The sequence below is a fragment of the Callorhinchus milii genome, unplaced genomic scaffold, assembly GCF_018977255.1.
Source record: "Callorhinchus milii isolate IMCB2004 unplaced genomic scaffold, IMCB_Cmil_1.0 Scaffold3, whole genome shotgun sequence".
NCBI classification, from domain to species: Eukaryota; Metazoa; Chordata; class Chondrichthyes; order Chimaeriformes; family Callorhinchidae; genus Callorhinchus; species Callorhinchus milii.
Genome location: NW_024704744.1, coordinates 24,430,532 through 24,447,550, shown reverse-complemented (window position 1 = coordinate 24,447,550; position 17,019 = coordinate 24,430,532). Strand labels below are relative to the sequence as shown.

At 40.6% G+C, this 17,019-nt stretch overlaps 1 protein-coding gene across 1 annotated transcript in view; it reads right to left on the bottom strand.

The window, feature by feature from the left end:
- The window catches only part of LOC103185802 (exostosin-1), a 378,349-nt gene extending 368,644 nt beyond the window's left edge, over positions 1-9,705 (bottom strand). Inside the window, 3 exon segments of the mRNA XM_007904484.2 lie at positions 7,385-8,111; positions 8,114-8,421; positions 9,498-9,705. Of these exon segments, the coding sequence (XP_007902675.2) occupies positions 7,385-8,111; positions 8,114-8,402 (1,016 nt within the window). The 5' untranslated portion in view covers positions 8,403-8,421; positions 9,498-9,705.
- Positions 9,706-17,019: the final 7,314 nt, after the last annotated feature.

The window sequence follows — 17,019 nt, the reverse complement described above, 5'->3', positions numbered from 1 at the left end:
GCCACGAATAGGAAACCACATTGGAGCACCAACTTGCTGTTTCTCTTTGCTGCAAAGTTATCACCAAATTTTTGTTTGATAAATAATCACAAATAGCTGCATTTGTTTTAACTTTGCGCAAAATCGCAAAATATACAAAATATGCAAAATATACAGTCAATTTACTCTACAGTATATTCTGTGAAGTGCTTTGAGGATGGTGCTAGCTGGGTATACACTGCCAATCAGTTTTTGAAATATCAAGCTGCAGTTTTGCTTGGTTCCACTTCAGCAGTACCCCAATTTAGACACTAGCCCCCTCACGTCTTAACTATTGCAAACTGATGAGCATGGCACAACCCTCTAGGGAGAAATAGAAATGTCCATGAATGTATGGAACCCTCAATAGTTTGGTTTGGATGCTCTTAAGTATGGTGATGGGTTTCTGCTTATGTCAGTTTCCTGGCAGACATATACATTCCTATGTTACTATAATTTCAGGTATGCCACGCACAGCAGCACGATAAGAAGGTTTTAAGACTTAGGTGTAGGAGCATGTTCAGGATCTCTTTACCCAGAGATAACAAACAAGTAGAACAAGTAACCAGAAGGGATGGTTGAGACCACTAAGTTATGTAAGAAATGGTTAATAATGTAATGGACGGACAGATGGTTTACTTGATAACCATCTACCCATTATAATATCAAGATAAGATCAAATGGGTCAAAGAATTTTCTCAATTTGCTTTGTGATAACAACAGCAATAACTTGCATTTATATAGTGCCTGTCACTTGGATCTTGGATCACTTAAATCTCAGAGCGATTGACTAATATAAATATACTAATATAATATAAATTGTAATCTGCAATCTGTACAATTCACTGCTTTACAGTAGATACTTGAAATTTTATTTCATTTTATTTTTCACAAGCTGATCTTCGAACCAAATGGAAAAAAATGTCATATGGTGCATCAGTAAACCTGTTTGCCAAAATTTAATTAAGGTTGAATTTCTGTTTTTCTCTTTTTAATTCACATCATTGATTGCTACATCATTGCATGAGGCCTATTGACAAAACACATCATGGTTAGGTTTTGTATTTTAAACAATGCCTTTTAATCTAAATTGTCCCTCTAAATTGCATCACTAGGATTTAAAAAAACAATTTTGTACATTCAATCATGATATTTTGAAAATATTAGAATTTAATAAAATTACTGTTAAATAATGCTAGACATATACATTCAGCTGTGTAAATCTTTCAGTACCAGTTACAACTCCAGCAATATATGTGGTATACAGAAATGGCACACAGTAAAAGTTCTAAATTCCGACTTCTAAAGTTTGATAAAGTCCAATACAGAGGACTCTAGGAGTTCAGTGTAATATAAACATTTTCATCTGCACAGATCATTTATTAGAGGCTGATGTAGCACTCTGGCATAACATTCAATTGGTATCAATTCAGAAGAGTACAAATGGATGAATGGCACAGCCTCTATAAATCAGTGCTATACCTCAATGCCAATGAAATTAATTTGGAAGCAGTGTTGTTCTAAACTGCGTGCAACGTTTCTAACAAAGATTGAGAAGGATATCAATAACTGACAACTGAAGACATAAGATAGAAATGATATCAACTGGGAAAGACAATCAACAATCCATAAGACATTTCAACAAACTGTCATTTTTTTCAGGATACAACGCTTTAAGAGTCACCAGGCATAAAATATGTTGCATATCAAAATGAAAAAAACTACTTATTTAAACATAAACAATTTCTTCTAATGCCTGCAAACTTGTTCAATCCTATTAGCATTTGAATAAAAGCAATTTTTGATACAGGCCCTTGTCATGTCAACAAGTCAAAGCACTTTATACAGTGCGTTTCTTTTAAGTGCAGGTGTCATATCAACTAATGTGCGACTGCAATGCCCTATAAACATTAGTGAAATAATGAAAATTTAATGAGTGATTTGGATGAATTTGGATGAGGGAGTAATATTGGCCAAGATGCTGGATGAAATCACTGCCCTTTTACCCTGAAATAGTGCTGAAGGATCATTAATGTCCACAGGTTCAATTCCAGGCAGGGCGAAAGCCTAATAATAATCCCTCCAAAACAAGAAAATAATAAATTGGTCATTTTCAATCCACGACTGTTTGTGGAACACTGCTGTGTGCAATTGGCTGCTGCGTTTCGCCCACAAATATATGGTCAATTCACTTTACAGCATTTTCTGTGAAATGCTTTGAGAAGTATAGAAGACGTGAAAAGTGCTATATCAAATACAAGGATGATTATTATTATAAACTCCCAAAACAGTCAGATCGATCTTCAGCCTCTTAAACAAAAAAACAGACAGCGCCTCTGACAATGAATGCAGTGCTCCTTTAGTGCTTCACTGCAGTCTCAACAAGTTCTTGTGTGGGGCTTGAATCCACAACCTTCTGACCCAAAGATAACAGTTCTACCAATTGATCCAAACTAAATTGAATTATCATAATATCCTGTAACATCCGCCCATGGGCATATAGGATCATAGTGAAACAATACCATCAAAATAATTTAAAACAGCAATATCTGACTCTTTAACATCTCTGAGTTAATCATTAAATACTGTGAAATAAATTATATAGTATAGGTACTGTTCGAGGACCTTACAATCCAATAATACCTAAAGTAAATTTTTAAAAAAACAAAAAAAATAACTGTGAAAACTTTTATATGCAACTATCTGGAATTCAAAATTTAAAATTACACATTGATGTGTAAAGATGTGTGAATGATGAGCCATGATGACTTCATTATTGTAAAATGGTTTGCTGCAATTTACAACAAACGTATTGCTAACCTGATGGAAAATGTTACATTCTGTGTCACGACTCTGATAATGTTATAGCCTTCGTAAATCAATGTTACACCTGTGAAGCCATAACATACGCAACTGATCAATCTCAGCTGGTTAATATTTTGAAAGAAAACAAACATAAGAGGGCTGTGATAAAATCTCCTGATGCAATAACTGGGGTTGAGTGAGGGAAAGTGAGTGAGCTGGGGAAACCTTTTATATAAAACAAACATCAAATACTCTCTCTTTATGAAATATTGGAATTGAGAAATTTTGACCAAAATGTAATGAACTAAAATAATGAATGTACGTATTGGAGAATCTCGTTTATTTTATATCTTTCATGACTTGTTGAAAATTGATAGATAGGTCTATTCCATCTCATTGATATACCATTGATACATAGGTCTTTATAAAAATATATAGGTCCACAAATAAAATGGTCTCTGATCTGGCAGTTTGTAGACAATACAGTATACAAATTGGCTGCCATGTTCATCTGCAAATAGTGACTACACTTTACAGTAAATCCTGTGAAGTGCTTTGAAACATCTGATGATGTGATAAGGTGCTATATCAAATGTAAGGATTATTATATTTAAAATTTTGAAACTATAACAAGAGCCTGCAATATTGTCCAAACTCAAATGTTATAAATAGTTCCCCTCAATTATGACTACAAGCTACTCAATAATCCCCACTTGTATCCCTTTTGGGTTGGTTATAAAATCGAAAATATAGTACGAATGTACAACAACAACTTGCACTTATATAGTGCCCTCCACGCAGGGCAGCAGCTCAGAGCGCTTATGTACAAGGATATCCTGAACACTGCTTCAGAGTAATGGCATCCTCATTGGATGGGAATACTCCAAAGACCAAAAATGCATTTGCCTCTTGGAGAAAGACGGATTTGACTTTGGATGAAGTGCTTTATAATGAAATATTGATAATTTGTAAATTAGTTCTTGAGGGTCAAAAGGCTAAATTGGAACGCCATCACCTCCCATTATAGTGCATCAGTTTATATCCTCTAATGTTATTAATGTCCAACTATTCCCTATGGGAGGCTAAAACAGTATCGTTCTCTAACACAGGGCCCTATTTCATTCTCATCATATTCAAGATTTCTAGCTTAAGGATGTAACAATACATGTTACCACCCCAAGGAAAATTATAACTGCAGCCACTCCACTCTCAGTTTGCCATTGAATTGTTGAATTTGCCATTCAATTGTTGCTTTCATTTCACAGGAACACACTCCACTGAAACCATTCTACCTACAGTTTAAGTTTGCATGAATGGCTTACCACAGTTTGAATGGCTTCACAGAATAGAAATATTCATTGAGCATACCTACCTACAATGTTGAACTTCCTATTCAGCATCAATGAGAGATGTTTCACTAATGTATGTGACTAAATCTATGTGATTATGGAATGAAGCCTGCAAATTCTGAGTTTCATTTTAATGATTTGATTGATTTACAAAATATTTTAAAGTGATAAATATTGATTGTACATCATCAGGAAAGATGTACATCATCAGGAAAGATGTACATTATCAGTACATCTGGCTGATCCTAAGGAAGACTATGGGGAGGGGGGTCTCTAAAAATATCCATACTCTTATATTTAGTATGCTTATAGAGCAGATGATTCCAAGAGTCACCCATCATTTAATTTTCATAACCATTATTTTAATTATATTTTAAAGTAGTGTATTTATACAATTATTAAACACAGATGTTGGGCAAATTTGCTCAAAATAGCTCATTTTGTCTTCAGGCATTTCCAAGCAGCCATACCAATTAAAATGCATTAGTGATAATGCAGACTGCACAGTTACACAAATTACTGCATTACTAACATTAATAAGGGTATGCTTACTTCAAATATCCAAATTGTGAAGGAATTGCTAATGCACCTGGAGAAAGAAATCTTAAACAGTGAAATTAAGCAAAACAGAATTAGTTAAAATCCAGTCATTTTACAATTTAAACCCTAAGGAATGCTGAGTTCACGAATGAAGAATTCAAATGGCTTTGCAATCAGAAGGGTGGTGATACTGGATTAATTTTAAAAAAGGCTTGATTCTACAATAGCAAGATGGTAGAGTGGGTATTCTCAAAGGGTGACATCAAATGGCCTTCTTCATCAGTAATTCTCTTGTGTTTCTATTTTGTGCCAAAATTGTCTGCAACTTGTATTAATACTGTAATTTGTGGTTACATGACTAATCACACCATTTTAAAATCAAAAAAGGTTTTAAATTAAACATTCTTGGTTGCTTATTAGGCAATAGCTATAACAATAATCCTTGAATTTGATATAGCGCCTTATCACGTCATTGAGATGTCTCAAAGTACTCCACAGAATATATTGTAAAGTGGATTGACTTTATATGTGGCCGCCAATGGCGCACAGCAGTGTCTCACAAACAGTAGTGGATTGAGTGACCAAATTAATATTACTTTTTTGGAGGCATTATTACCTCTGCAAACCGATCCGCCAATCGATTAACAACCAGGTTCCTACTTATTCCTAGGTAAACAGTTTATTTATGAAATTAGGATTAGAATTATAGTTCGAAGGCAGTTCAGAAATACATTTGCAATCCAATAAACCTGAAAATATTTTACCCCCATGAATATTGTCATCTTGACACTGTCAGTACCTGTATTTCATTCAGCTTTGAAAGGGTTACCATTTTAAGAACTAATCTCTGCTTTTACATGTGTATAGGAAAAAGTGAAACAAAGTTTCTCAATAATACTGCTACACAGAGAGCTTTACAGATAGCTGGAATTAAAAAAGGATGTTGACCTGCAGTTTACTGTATCCTATGATATGGTCACATAATCTCTATTAGCTCAGACTAACATCGATTTACAAAGCATGTCTTGCAGAAACATCAGATATATTGATTTGCAGAATTACATAATTCAAAATATTTTTAATCAACAATTTACCATTAGATGAATGCACTTTGTAAACAACAAATTAATATTGGACAGACAAATATCAACTTGGGATAACCACAAATCTCTGGACAAATACATGTTTAATTGACTATGACCAACAGATATTTTTCTGAAAACACTTGAAGGAAACTTTATGGTGAAACCATTTCAAAAAACAATTTAGTATCCAGCTCAAGTAGTAATATTCCCTGCATTTGCCAATGCTTTAATATGGGATATTGCTTATTCATAAATCATACAGCTAATCATACATGAACACCTAATGGAAAAGTGTTAGTAGAGACTAAAGGGTAAGTATCTAGACTACAGCTTCTACTTTTTAGGAATGACTTCCAGCCAATTGCTGAAATGCTCCAGTTGAATGTGTTAGCAGATTAAATAAACTCAATATCTAATAATCTGAACACAGTTAAACAAGTACTGTTTCCTTTTGTAATGAATACTTAAGATTACAATAAAGGTACGGAAGAAGAAAGTCCTCCCTCACCTGATCTCATCCTTTCAGAATACCCACCCTCCCATCTAGCTGTTTCTTAAATAAGTAGTGTCGTGGCATCCACCACCTTTCCTATTCTGGACATGAGTGACAAGTCCAGGTCTAGTTCAGCTATCCTCTTGGCAAGTTCATAGAAGACCTGTGCCTCATATTTTTACTTCTCATATTCTGTACCTTGCATTTATCTACATTGAACTTTATTCGCCAGAGGTTTCTTGACAAGATCTTGGCTGCCTCTTCTGATTCCACAGCTCCCCCTAGCTTGGTGTCATCTATAAATTGAACTAATTTGCACAGAGTATTCAAATCCAGGCCATTTATAGTGAGCAATCATGGTCCCAGTACTGATCGATGATGACCCATACAACACCATTTCAACCTAGCATTCTTAAACTGCTTAAGATTTCATAAACATAAGATATAGCTACAACAAAGTTGTACATTTTGGAGAATCCCCTGCTATTATCATGATTATTAAGTAATAGATAAGGTCAAGGGATTAGTTTCCCCATCCTCTTGACACACACTTGTCGCCAGAGACAATGCTCTAAGCTAAATGACATATGACAGTATAACCCTGCTGAAAGAATATGGCACCTTACTGGCCATTTTGAACGATACACATTATTTTACTAGTGTCTTCTAATTAGGAATGATTAGACAAAGGAATATTTACCACAGATGTATTCAATTCCATTGAGAGATTTCAACTGTATTCAACTTGGGACTCACTAACTTACTTCAGATCAAAGCCAGGCATTTGATTCCCAAAATATTTACTATTGACAATTTTAAAACCCTAGAATTGAAAGCTAGTTAGCTTGACCCAATTACAATACAAAAACTTCCATTCCCTATTCAAACATTAACAGCAAATTGCTCCTTTGTAAAAAGCCAAGTAGTAAATGATCATAGGTGATGCTTGCCATTGTGTGAATATATACTACACCCTACAGGAGTGAGAGCATAAGGCTTTCCTTGTGATCCCAATCTACTACAGCAAATCTATAATAGAATACAACCAACCGTAATAGCTGAAACGGAAACAATGTGTTAAGTAGATTACTTACTTTTCATATTCTTCGTTGTCTTTATCACATCTAGCATCTTTGTGTTTTTCCCAGTCCTTTCCATGTTTACAAGTAGTTAATAAAATAATATCTTCCCCATTGTGTACGTGGTACAAAGCATTTCTGGTTTCAGACCCAATACCAGTTAGGTATCTTTTACCTTTAAAAACTAGCAAGTATTTTCTTGTAGGTGGCACATTATTGTACATAAGCCAGCCCCTCTCGCCTCCTTTTTGAGGATGATCTTTGGAAAATAACGGGATGGACACGTCAAAATTTGGTCTAAAGTTATCCATGCTGATACTGGCTTTGGCTAACATTGCCTGGCCGATATCAAACCCTAAATCTTCCGTATAATCAGGCCAGGTCCCTGAATACAGATTGAATATAAGGTGATTCCTCCCGTTATTCCAGAGTGGGAGGCTTTGAATTTTAGTTTTCACATTGTGAACGTATTGAAATGAGAGTTGATCTCTGTCCAAAGTATCGATGCTAAGGACGAACAAGCATGCCTGTCTCGGATCTGATGTATAGTACCGCGAATCCTCGATAATATTGATGATTTTCTGGTAACTTTCAGATATTTTCTCCCCCTTTTGAAGCGGGTACGCGTACACTTTGAAGCCGTTCCTCTGGCACAGTGATAAGTCAAAGCACGTCTCCATCCTGCATTTTCGATTCTTGTAAACGTTTTCCTTGATCTCTCTCCTCTCTCTGGGGAAAGTCCCGGGTTGACAGCAAGCTGGGCATCCTCCTCCTCCTCCTCTTCATCGCTTCGCCCATCCTCCGTGCCCACGTAGTTCCTCAAGGGGCTAATCCAGACGGGCCAGCGGCGTCTGATGGGGGGTGAGCCCTGATCTTTCAGGTCGCTGCGAAGGTGAGCGGGTGACAGTGATGAGGATGAGGAAGATGAGGGGGATTTCGAGGCCAGCTGTCGGAACTGCACTCCTCCCAGGTAGAAAAGCAGCAAAAGACAGGCGCCGAATGACACTAGAAGATACCTTTTCTTGGCCTGCATGTGGGCGAGCGGGGGGCCGCTGGAAACGGTGGGAAAAGGTGAAGAGGGGAGAAAGAGAGACAGACACTTTTGTGTTTCCATTAAAGTTCAACATGCACCATCGCATGCAACAGCAGAAGGAACTCGCGACCCATTCGGAATCAGATTATAATTATTATTATTTTTTAAAAAATATGTCAAGTTTCAATCTCAACATTTTAAAGTTTTTTTTTCACATGGGGGGAAAAAAAAGCAACACTCCCCCCCCACCCCCCACCCCTAAAAAAAAAATCTCCTTCCAGAGGCTGCTATTTATTTTTTATGAGGAAGCCCTCAAAGTTGCATGTTGCATGTGTGTGTGTGTGTGTGATGTGCAGTGCTGTTGTGTAGCTGCTCTAGGAGGAGGGGGTGACCCGAGTGTAACAGCCCCAAGACGGGGGCTGAGAGCAAAGCCCACGCCGCCGCCATATTGATGTGGTTGCTAAGGGGGAGAAGCAGCGGGTGGTGGTTCGGGATTTTTTTTTTTTTTTGGTGCATCCTCCACACACATCAAACACTAAATAATCGCCACCATTGCTGCGGAGCGACCCGTCCCGTCCCGTCCCGTCCCGCAGACACTGTGAGCCGCTCTCACACACAGTGCAGCAAGTGGCACTCGCTGCTGTTAAACGAAAATGACCTTGTTTTTAAAGCCACTCACACCGAAAAAAAGCAACACAGCCCCGAGAGACAGAGAGAGAGAGAGATGGAGGGGGGGGGGGGGGGGGGGGATACATTTTGTGATCTTTCCCATCTTTTTTTTTAAAAAAATGTATAAATTTCACCACCTTTCAACATTTTACTCACTCCCCGTCGACTGCTTTGTTATCAGTGATCACTCCTGTCCCACAAAACCGCCGGACGGGTACGTGCTCACACCCCCCCGTCGAATAAACAAATTCCAACCCAAAGACAAAAATTTGCCGAACGAAACGACTCCACTCACACCTCGAGCCCCCGCAGCCGTCCTGCAAGTTCGTGCCGTTTGCAAACTAAAGATATCGGCGGTTACTGTCCGTTCGTGTTATTCGGTCGGTCGGTCGGTCGGTCGGTTGTGTGCGTTATCTGTCTAAGTACCTGGGTCTTGTGTGGCGGTCACAGTGCAGGAGCCTGTCATCGGGAACAACTTTTTTCTTTCTTCGAGTGTTCTACTCTTCCTGAGAGAGTGACATTCATCCCGCGAGGCTGTCTCTCTTCGCCCGGAATCACAGTCCACTCACTCGTGTGTTATTATTTGGCTGATGTCCCCTTTTCGCCGGGTTGTCATCTGCAACAATCCGTCTCGCCCTCGGGGGTGGGTGGGGGGGGGGGGGTGGGGGGGGGGTTTAATCTCTTTCTCTATTCGCTTTTATTTTTTTTTAAAAAATCATTCGTTCGATTAGTTTTGGTTTTGGTTTTTTTTTAAAAAAAATTAAAAAAAATAATAAGCGAAGCTCTCCATCCGCTGGGACGACGGTGGGGTTGGTGGGTGGTGAGGGGGGTGAGGGGTGGGGGGGGGGGGGGCGGGAGCCTCAGATCCAACAGTAATACGGTAACACGGACTTTTCCTCGAGGATAATTTGTGAATTGTCCCTTTTTTTTGTCTGACAGAACTGACAGAAAGCAAATTCCATCACAGTGAGATCGCCTCTCACAAACGACAGCCGATCAAGACACGATGCCACGGGCTCAGAAAAGCAACATCGTGCACCGCTCCGCGTTCAGTTGTCCCCTTTTTTGTTGTTCAAAAAAAAGAAAAAGAAACTTTCCCCAAATCAGTCTCCGGGAACGAAGTCCTCATTTTGTTGGGAAGGCGGCGGGGAATGGGGGGGGAGGGAGGGAGGAGTAGGAGGAGAGAAGAGTTACTGCATTTCCTTGCGAGGAGAGTGGTTGGTTGTTGGTTGGTTGGTTGGTTGGTTGGAGGGTGGTGGGTGTGAGGATGAAAAATCACACTTTTCTTTAGGGGAAAAAAACCTCCTTCCCTCCCTCCCTCCCTCCCTCCCCACACACACACAAAGAATAAAACACTCCTTCAACTTTCAGAGCCGACCACAACTCCTGCCACGGTCCCAGCCTCACTGCGTGTGCAAGAACATGTACATATAGATGTACGCAACGTAGTAAATGTACAGCACCACATAGACATCCATGGAGGGGAAGGGGAGTGGGGGGGGGGGGGGGGGGGACTGAGGGGACGGTGAACACACACCGACTTGACTCCCCGGGCTCTGCAGCGAAGAGAGAAGGCAAGAAAACGCAGGTTGACTGAGCCGCCTCTTATTTTTGTTATATGTATATATAGTTTTAAAAAAATCCTCCTGTCAAGTCCCTTCTTCGTTATCCTGAAACAAGGAGAAATACAAATACAGACAGACAGACAGACAGAGGGAGATATAAAGGATCCCCAAATCGCCTGTGCCCTCAGCCCGACTCCTCACTGAGCAGCCAGTGTGTGTGTGTCAGTGTGTGTGTGTCAGTGTGTGTGTGTGTGTGAGGCTGAGCCATTCCCCGCAGTTTCTTTGCCTCTTTCCCCCTCTGTCTGTCGGTCTTTCCCCCTCTGTCTGTCTGTCTGTCTGTCTGTCTGTGTCCGTCTCTCTCTGTGTGTCTCTACGCGTGTGAATGAGAGAGAGAGGGAGAGAGGGAGATGCCTTCTCTCCGGGGAAGTCCCTCTTCCCTTTGTGCACGGTCGGTTATTCAGACATTTCTCGCCTCTCCTCTCCTCCCCTCCTCCTCCTCCTCTTCCTTCTCTCTCTCTCTCTGTGTCTCCCGGAGAAGCAGAAACAATGAACTGAACGGGCGGTTGTGGTTGTGGCGGTGTCGGCTGCCGCACACCTTCCTCTTCACTCGGTGTCCTCGCCTCTCGTTCGCTCTCTCTCTCTCGTGCGCTCTGTGGACAGACCGTTTATTTTACACCTCACGCGCACTGCTCCTCTCGCGCACTCCCCCCCCGCGCTCGAGCCGCTCACAACCTAACCTGATCGCTTTTTGCCTCCCGTTAGGTCGACTCGAACCCAGTCCCAGGGAAACGCGCTTCGGCAACTGGAACAATCTGCCACGTCAATCACCGCGCGCGCGCGCGCGCCCGCTCGCTCGCGCTCTCCCTCCACCGCCTCTCACGCGCACGCCCCGCCCCTCAGCGTCAAGTTAGATCGACCCGCACGCGGCTGTATTGACGATCCGTCCGAGGCGGTGCGCACACGTCATACCCGCCCCGCCCCCACCTCACCTCAATCCGCCGCACACACGTACCACCCGCCGCCGCCGCCGCTCCTCTCGCTCCCCATGGCTCTTAAAGGGGCAGAATTAGCCGATCCGCTTGTCATCTTAAAGGCGAAGTCGCGTCACGTGTGAAGGCAGGAATAAAATAACCTCCAAATGTAGTCGCAGGTGGATAGCTGTCATAATAAGTGCAATAAGAACAGCAACTGAAGAGACAGGAAAACAGCAAAGTTATAAATCAGTACAACACCCGACAACTTGCATCCTTCACGTAGGAATAACGTTTCAGAGCGCTTCACGGGGGATGAGCAAAAGACAAGAGGGAGTTGTCCATAGGCTTATTCAGTAGGCATTCGCCTAACAAATAGTCACTACACCTTACAATAAAAATAATAATAATAATCATCATCATTCTTGTGTTTGATATAGCGTCTTATCATGCCTTTCAATTTGCTTCACGGGATTTTACTTGCCATGTAGTGACTGTAGGCAAATGCAAAGGCCATCATGCACACAACAACAACAACAACAAGATTCCATTTATAAAGCGCCTTTCACGTCAGGAGGACGTCCCAAGGCGCTGCACAGTTGGGTCATGACCCGAGCAGGGGGGAAATGGTCAGGGTGAGGGGAGGGAAGGGAGGGAGCGAGGAGGGGGGAAATGGTCAGGGTGAGGGGAGGGAAGGGAGGGAGCGAGGAGGGGGAAGAGAGTCGAGAGGGGAGCTGAAGGCTCGGTCAAAGAGAAAGGTTTTGAGACCGGCCTTGAAGGAGGAAAGGGAGGAGGCGGCGAAGGCACTGGGGGATGGAGTTCCAGAGCCTGGGGCTGAGAGGCTGAAGGCCCGACCACCGATGGTAGGGCGGTTGGGGCGGGGGACGTGGAGCAGACCGGAGCCAGAGGAACGGAGGGTACGGGCAGGTAGGTAGGGGATAGTAGGTTGGAGAGGTAGGAGGGAGCAAGGCCGTGAATGGCCTTGTAGGTGAGGATGAGGATCTTGAAATCGATCCTCTGGGGGATGGGGAGCCAGTGGAGGCGGGCGAGGGTGGGAGTGATGTGGTCCGAAGCCTGGTGCGGGACACTACACGAGCTGCAGAGTTCTGAATGACCTGCAGCTTGTGGAGGGAGGTGGCGGGAAGGCCGGCGAGGAGAGAGTTCCCATAGTCCAGCCTTGAGGTGACAAAGGCGTGGATCAGGGTTTCAGCAGCGTGAGGGGTGAGGTAGTGCCGTAGTCTGGCAATGTTCCGAAGGTGATGGAAGGCGGTGCCAGTTGTAGTGCGGATGTGAGGGAGAAAGGACAGCTCAGGGACGAACAGAACGCCGAGGTTCCTGACTGGCTTTGAGAGGCACAATAATGTCCCACAAACATCCATGGAGTGAATGACCAATTTTATTTGGGGGATTGCTGGCCAGGACACCAGGAGAAATTGCTTTTCCGGGACTAATGATCCCTTCAAAAAATTAAATAATAATTTGGTCACTCAATCGATCCACGAATGTTTGTGGGACACTGCTGTCAAAATTGCCTGCCACATTTCGTTCACAAAATATGCAGTCAATTTACTGAACAGTATATCCTGTGAAGCGCTTTGAGACATCTCAAAGATGTGATAAGCGCTATATCAAATGCAAGTATTATTATTAGATCAATCAGTTTATGAATAAAAAATAGGAGCTGCTGAGCAAATTAATTTCTATTCAGGATTATCTGCAAATATAAAGCCTATGATTTTAACTGTTAAAATCTTATATAAGGTATATATTTTTCAAGCTACTCTATAATGCTTGATATCAGCTGGAATCCAAATTGATTCATATTTCATGCAAACAAGTCAAAATTTAAATGCACTATTATATTTCTAAGTATCAGTTGGGCCCAGTCTTCCATCACCTGAGTTGCAGCAACACCATAGTATTGTCAATACAGTTTTTCTTCTAAGATCTGGAACTTCAGGATTCAGACCAAATAGAACTTCAACCCTGGGAAACATAATAATATAATATTATAATCCTTGCATTTGATATAGCGCTTTTCACGTCTTCTCGACATCTCAAAGTGCTTCACAGAATATACTGTAAAGTGAATTGACTGTATATTTGTGGGTGAAACGCGGCAGCCAATTGCGCACAGCAGTGTCCCACAAACAGTCTTGGATTGCAAACGAACAATTAATTATTGTTTTGTTTTTGGAGGGATTATTATTAGGCATATGGAGTAAGGAAACTTGCCCAAGGTTTCGCCCTGACTAGACTAGATGTTCTTTGTTAGACAATTCTAATGACCGGTATCTCAAACCAAATGTCTCAAGTGAACAAAATAAACACAACATATTTTCTGGTGAAGACTGTAGGGCTTTTTAATTGGAGACATGGTAGCTAAATAGAAATGAACCTTTGGGACCATCCAATTTGAGTAAAATCAAGTTTCTGGGGTTTGTAAACAATTGGGCACTGTCCTTCATTAACATTGGGATGAAATGTAATTCAGGGGCTATTTATGCTTTCAGGAATATTTTGGTTGTGTTTGACTATTATTTCATCAGACTAGACTATATACAGTATTTGTCTATTGATATAGAAGTCTACAGGTCTGTCTCGGATGTTAGCACATCCTGTTGATTTGGTGATCGTATTACTCATTTTGCGTAGAAAATGTAATGTAATTCTAGGGGGAATGAAGTATTTCAAGTTATTTACTTTTTNCTCTATGTAAATAAGTACTGCTGCGTGTTGAAATGGACCCTTGATATTAACCCTGGCACTAGGAGTTGTTAGTTACACAAGGCAAGCTCACCAGAAAGGCAAAACTCTCTTTCTATATATATATTATATAAGCTTGTTCTAAAGAAAATCTTCAGGAAGGTGAAATCAGAGAAATGTATTTATATTTGGTTTGTGACCTTGAGAAAGTAAATAACGTCTGACTCACATGCCTACAGGAAATATGGACACGACTTTAGAAAGGAGGCTTCTTGTTTCAAGTTTACTATCAAAATATTTACCCAGATTTCTGAGGAGTAAGCCCAAGCTACAAGCAGCTGCTGCGCAAATGACTTTTTTTAAAAAAAAGATAGGTATTTCATAATAAATACTGCATAATGTTAAGTAAATCCGATAAATATAGGCAGTTTAATTAGCTCGTGGGATAGTTCAGTCTGAGTATATGCAGCTCATTTTAGAAATTAACATAGAGCAATAATGTGCGAAAATATTATAATAATAAACAATATTAACCAAAAACATTCAAATTATAGTCTTACAAAAGTCACAGAGATCTGCGACGTCTAAACATAGCAAGATGTACTGCTTAGGGGAAGCAGAACACACCCAAGCAATTGTACGCGATTTGATGATTGCTGCTCTTTGTATATTAATTAGAATTTCAATTTTGCGAGATGTTGGATTCAGTACAAACATGTTGCCAACTTGCTTTGGAAACAAAGTGTTCGCGGACAGGAATTATTATTTTGCAAGCATGTTAATACTGTAGTACTGTATACTACCTGTTATTTACACAGAAATTATGCACGTTTAGCTTGAGTTATGTGGCTTTGTAGATCTGCATGCTGGTTTTGCCCTGATCATCTTGTTTTAGAAATCCTAACAGTCTTGGCTTTTACAATCAGTCACAAAATGCGACACCTAGTGCTTTCCCCGCAGAAATGTCATGTCAAATAACAGGTACAAGTGATACATTTTGATTTCCATACATCTGATTGCATCTGGTAATTACATTTGGGAGGGCACGTTTCAAGAGCCTCTAGTACAACACGACAAATAATTATAGACACGATTGAATTGTTTTTTTCTAATCTGTTTAACTGTACTTTGAAAGTCCAATTGTAGATGAAACTTCCACTGATAGACCTCAACTTGAATCATTCAGCGGATGCATTACCGCCCATCACATGTACAAATCTATTGCATTTTCATTGATTTTAAGGGGAATGGGTGTCTTCGATGGTCTCCACATGGGTCACCTAAGTGGACTGCAAACCCGAACAATTTGGCCACATGTTGGACGTCTATGCTCCAGTTTCACAGATGGGCAAACAATAAACCTTGATGTTATTGAAGGCCGTGTTCTCCCTGCAGGCTTCCAAGTTGTTTCAAAGATGCAAGTTAATATATAAAACCAGTAAATTGTGGCGTATAATACATACTAGTTTTATTTACAGCTAATTATATAATTTGACACAATGTATGCATTGATGCTCTAATAATGCACATGATGTTTGATAGTGCTAGGGAGATACTGTACTCACTTTCATTTATGCTCTCTCAGATGAATTCTGTGTTATAGAACTGCTTACCTGATTTAGTGCAATTCTGGACACCTGAGGGGACAGCAAACAATTTCTTACCAATGTTCTCCAGGAAAGGGATCATGTGATTTATCTCCATGTGCAATAACACCGGGGGACAATGGGAAAGACTCTAGAGAATCTGATTAAGATGCCAGCTATGAAAGACATTTAAGAGAGATAGGAAGATAATAATAGCTTTCAGTTTTGGTAAATAACTGTGAGCAGTTTATTTTCCAGTTTGCTTTAAACAAAGGAAACAGTAAACAAATTAAAGTGTCCTCTTTACTTTGCAATACATTATGTTCAAGGGTTGCTTTCCTTTGACATTAAGTACAAAAGGAAAACAATTCACAAATTGAAGAACACAAATAAAATGCATATTGGGGTTCAGGCTGACATTCCATTGCAGTGCTGGGTTGTGCTGCATTGTTGGAGGTCCCATTCTTTGGATGAGATGTTAAACCGAGGTCTTGTCTGCCTTTTCAGGTGGATGTTAAAGATCCCTTGGCACTACTCAACAACAACAACAACATTACATTATAGAACGCCTTTCACGTCAGGAGGACGTCCCAAAGCGCTGAACAGTCAGGTGTCGGGGCCCGAGCATGGGGGAGGGGTGGTGTAGGAGTGAGAGAAGGCAAGAAAAGAGAAGGGAGTTTCTCCCAGTGTCCTATAAGAATAAGAATAATCATTGCATTTGATATAGTGCCTTATCATGCCATCGAGACATATCAAAGCACTTCACAGATATACTGTAAAGTGTAGTGACCGTGTATTTGAATTATTTCAACAATAGTATTATTGCTATTATCACACATTACACATTTTAGTCTTTAGACACTATTTCTAGCAAAGGTGATTGTTTTGGTCATCCACTGGATTAGACAGAACTTGAACATATCCGAGCTTTTGAATCTTTATGTGTAAGGGTGCCAGTTTGTCTCAGTTGGCAGCATTTCATCTCTGAGTCAGAAAGTTATAGGTTCAGACTCCACACTCTGATTTGAACTGGTAATATTGTCTGACATGATAAGGTGCTATAACAAATGTATGTGAGATAACAACAACGACAACAACAAATTACATTTGTATAGCGCCT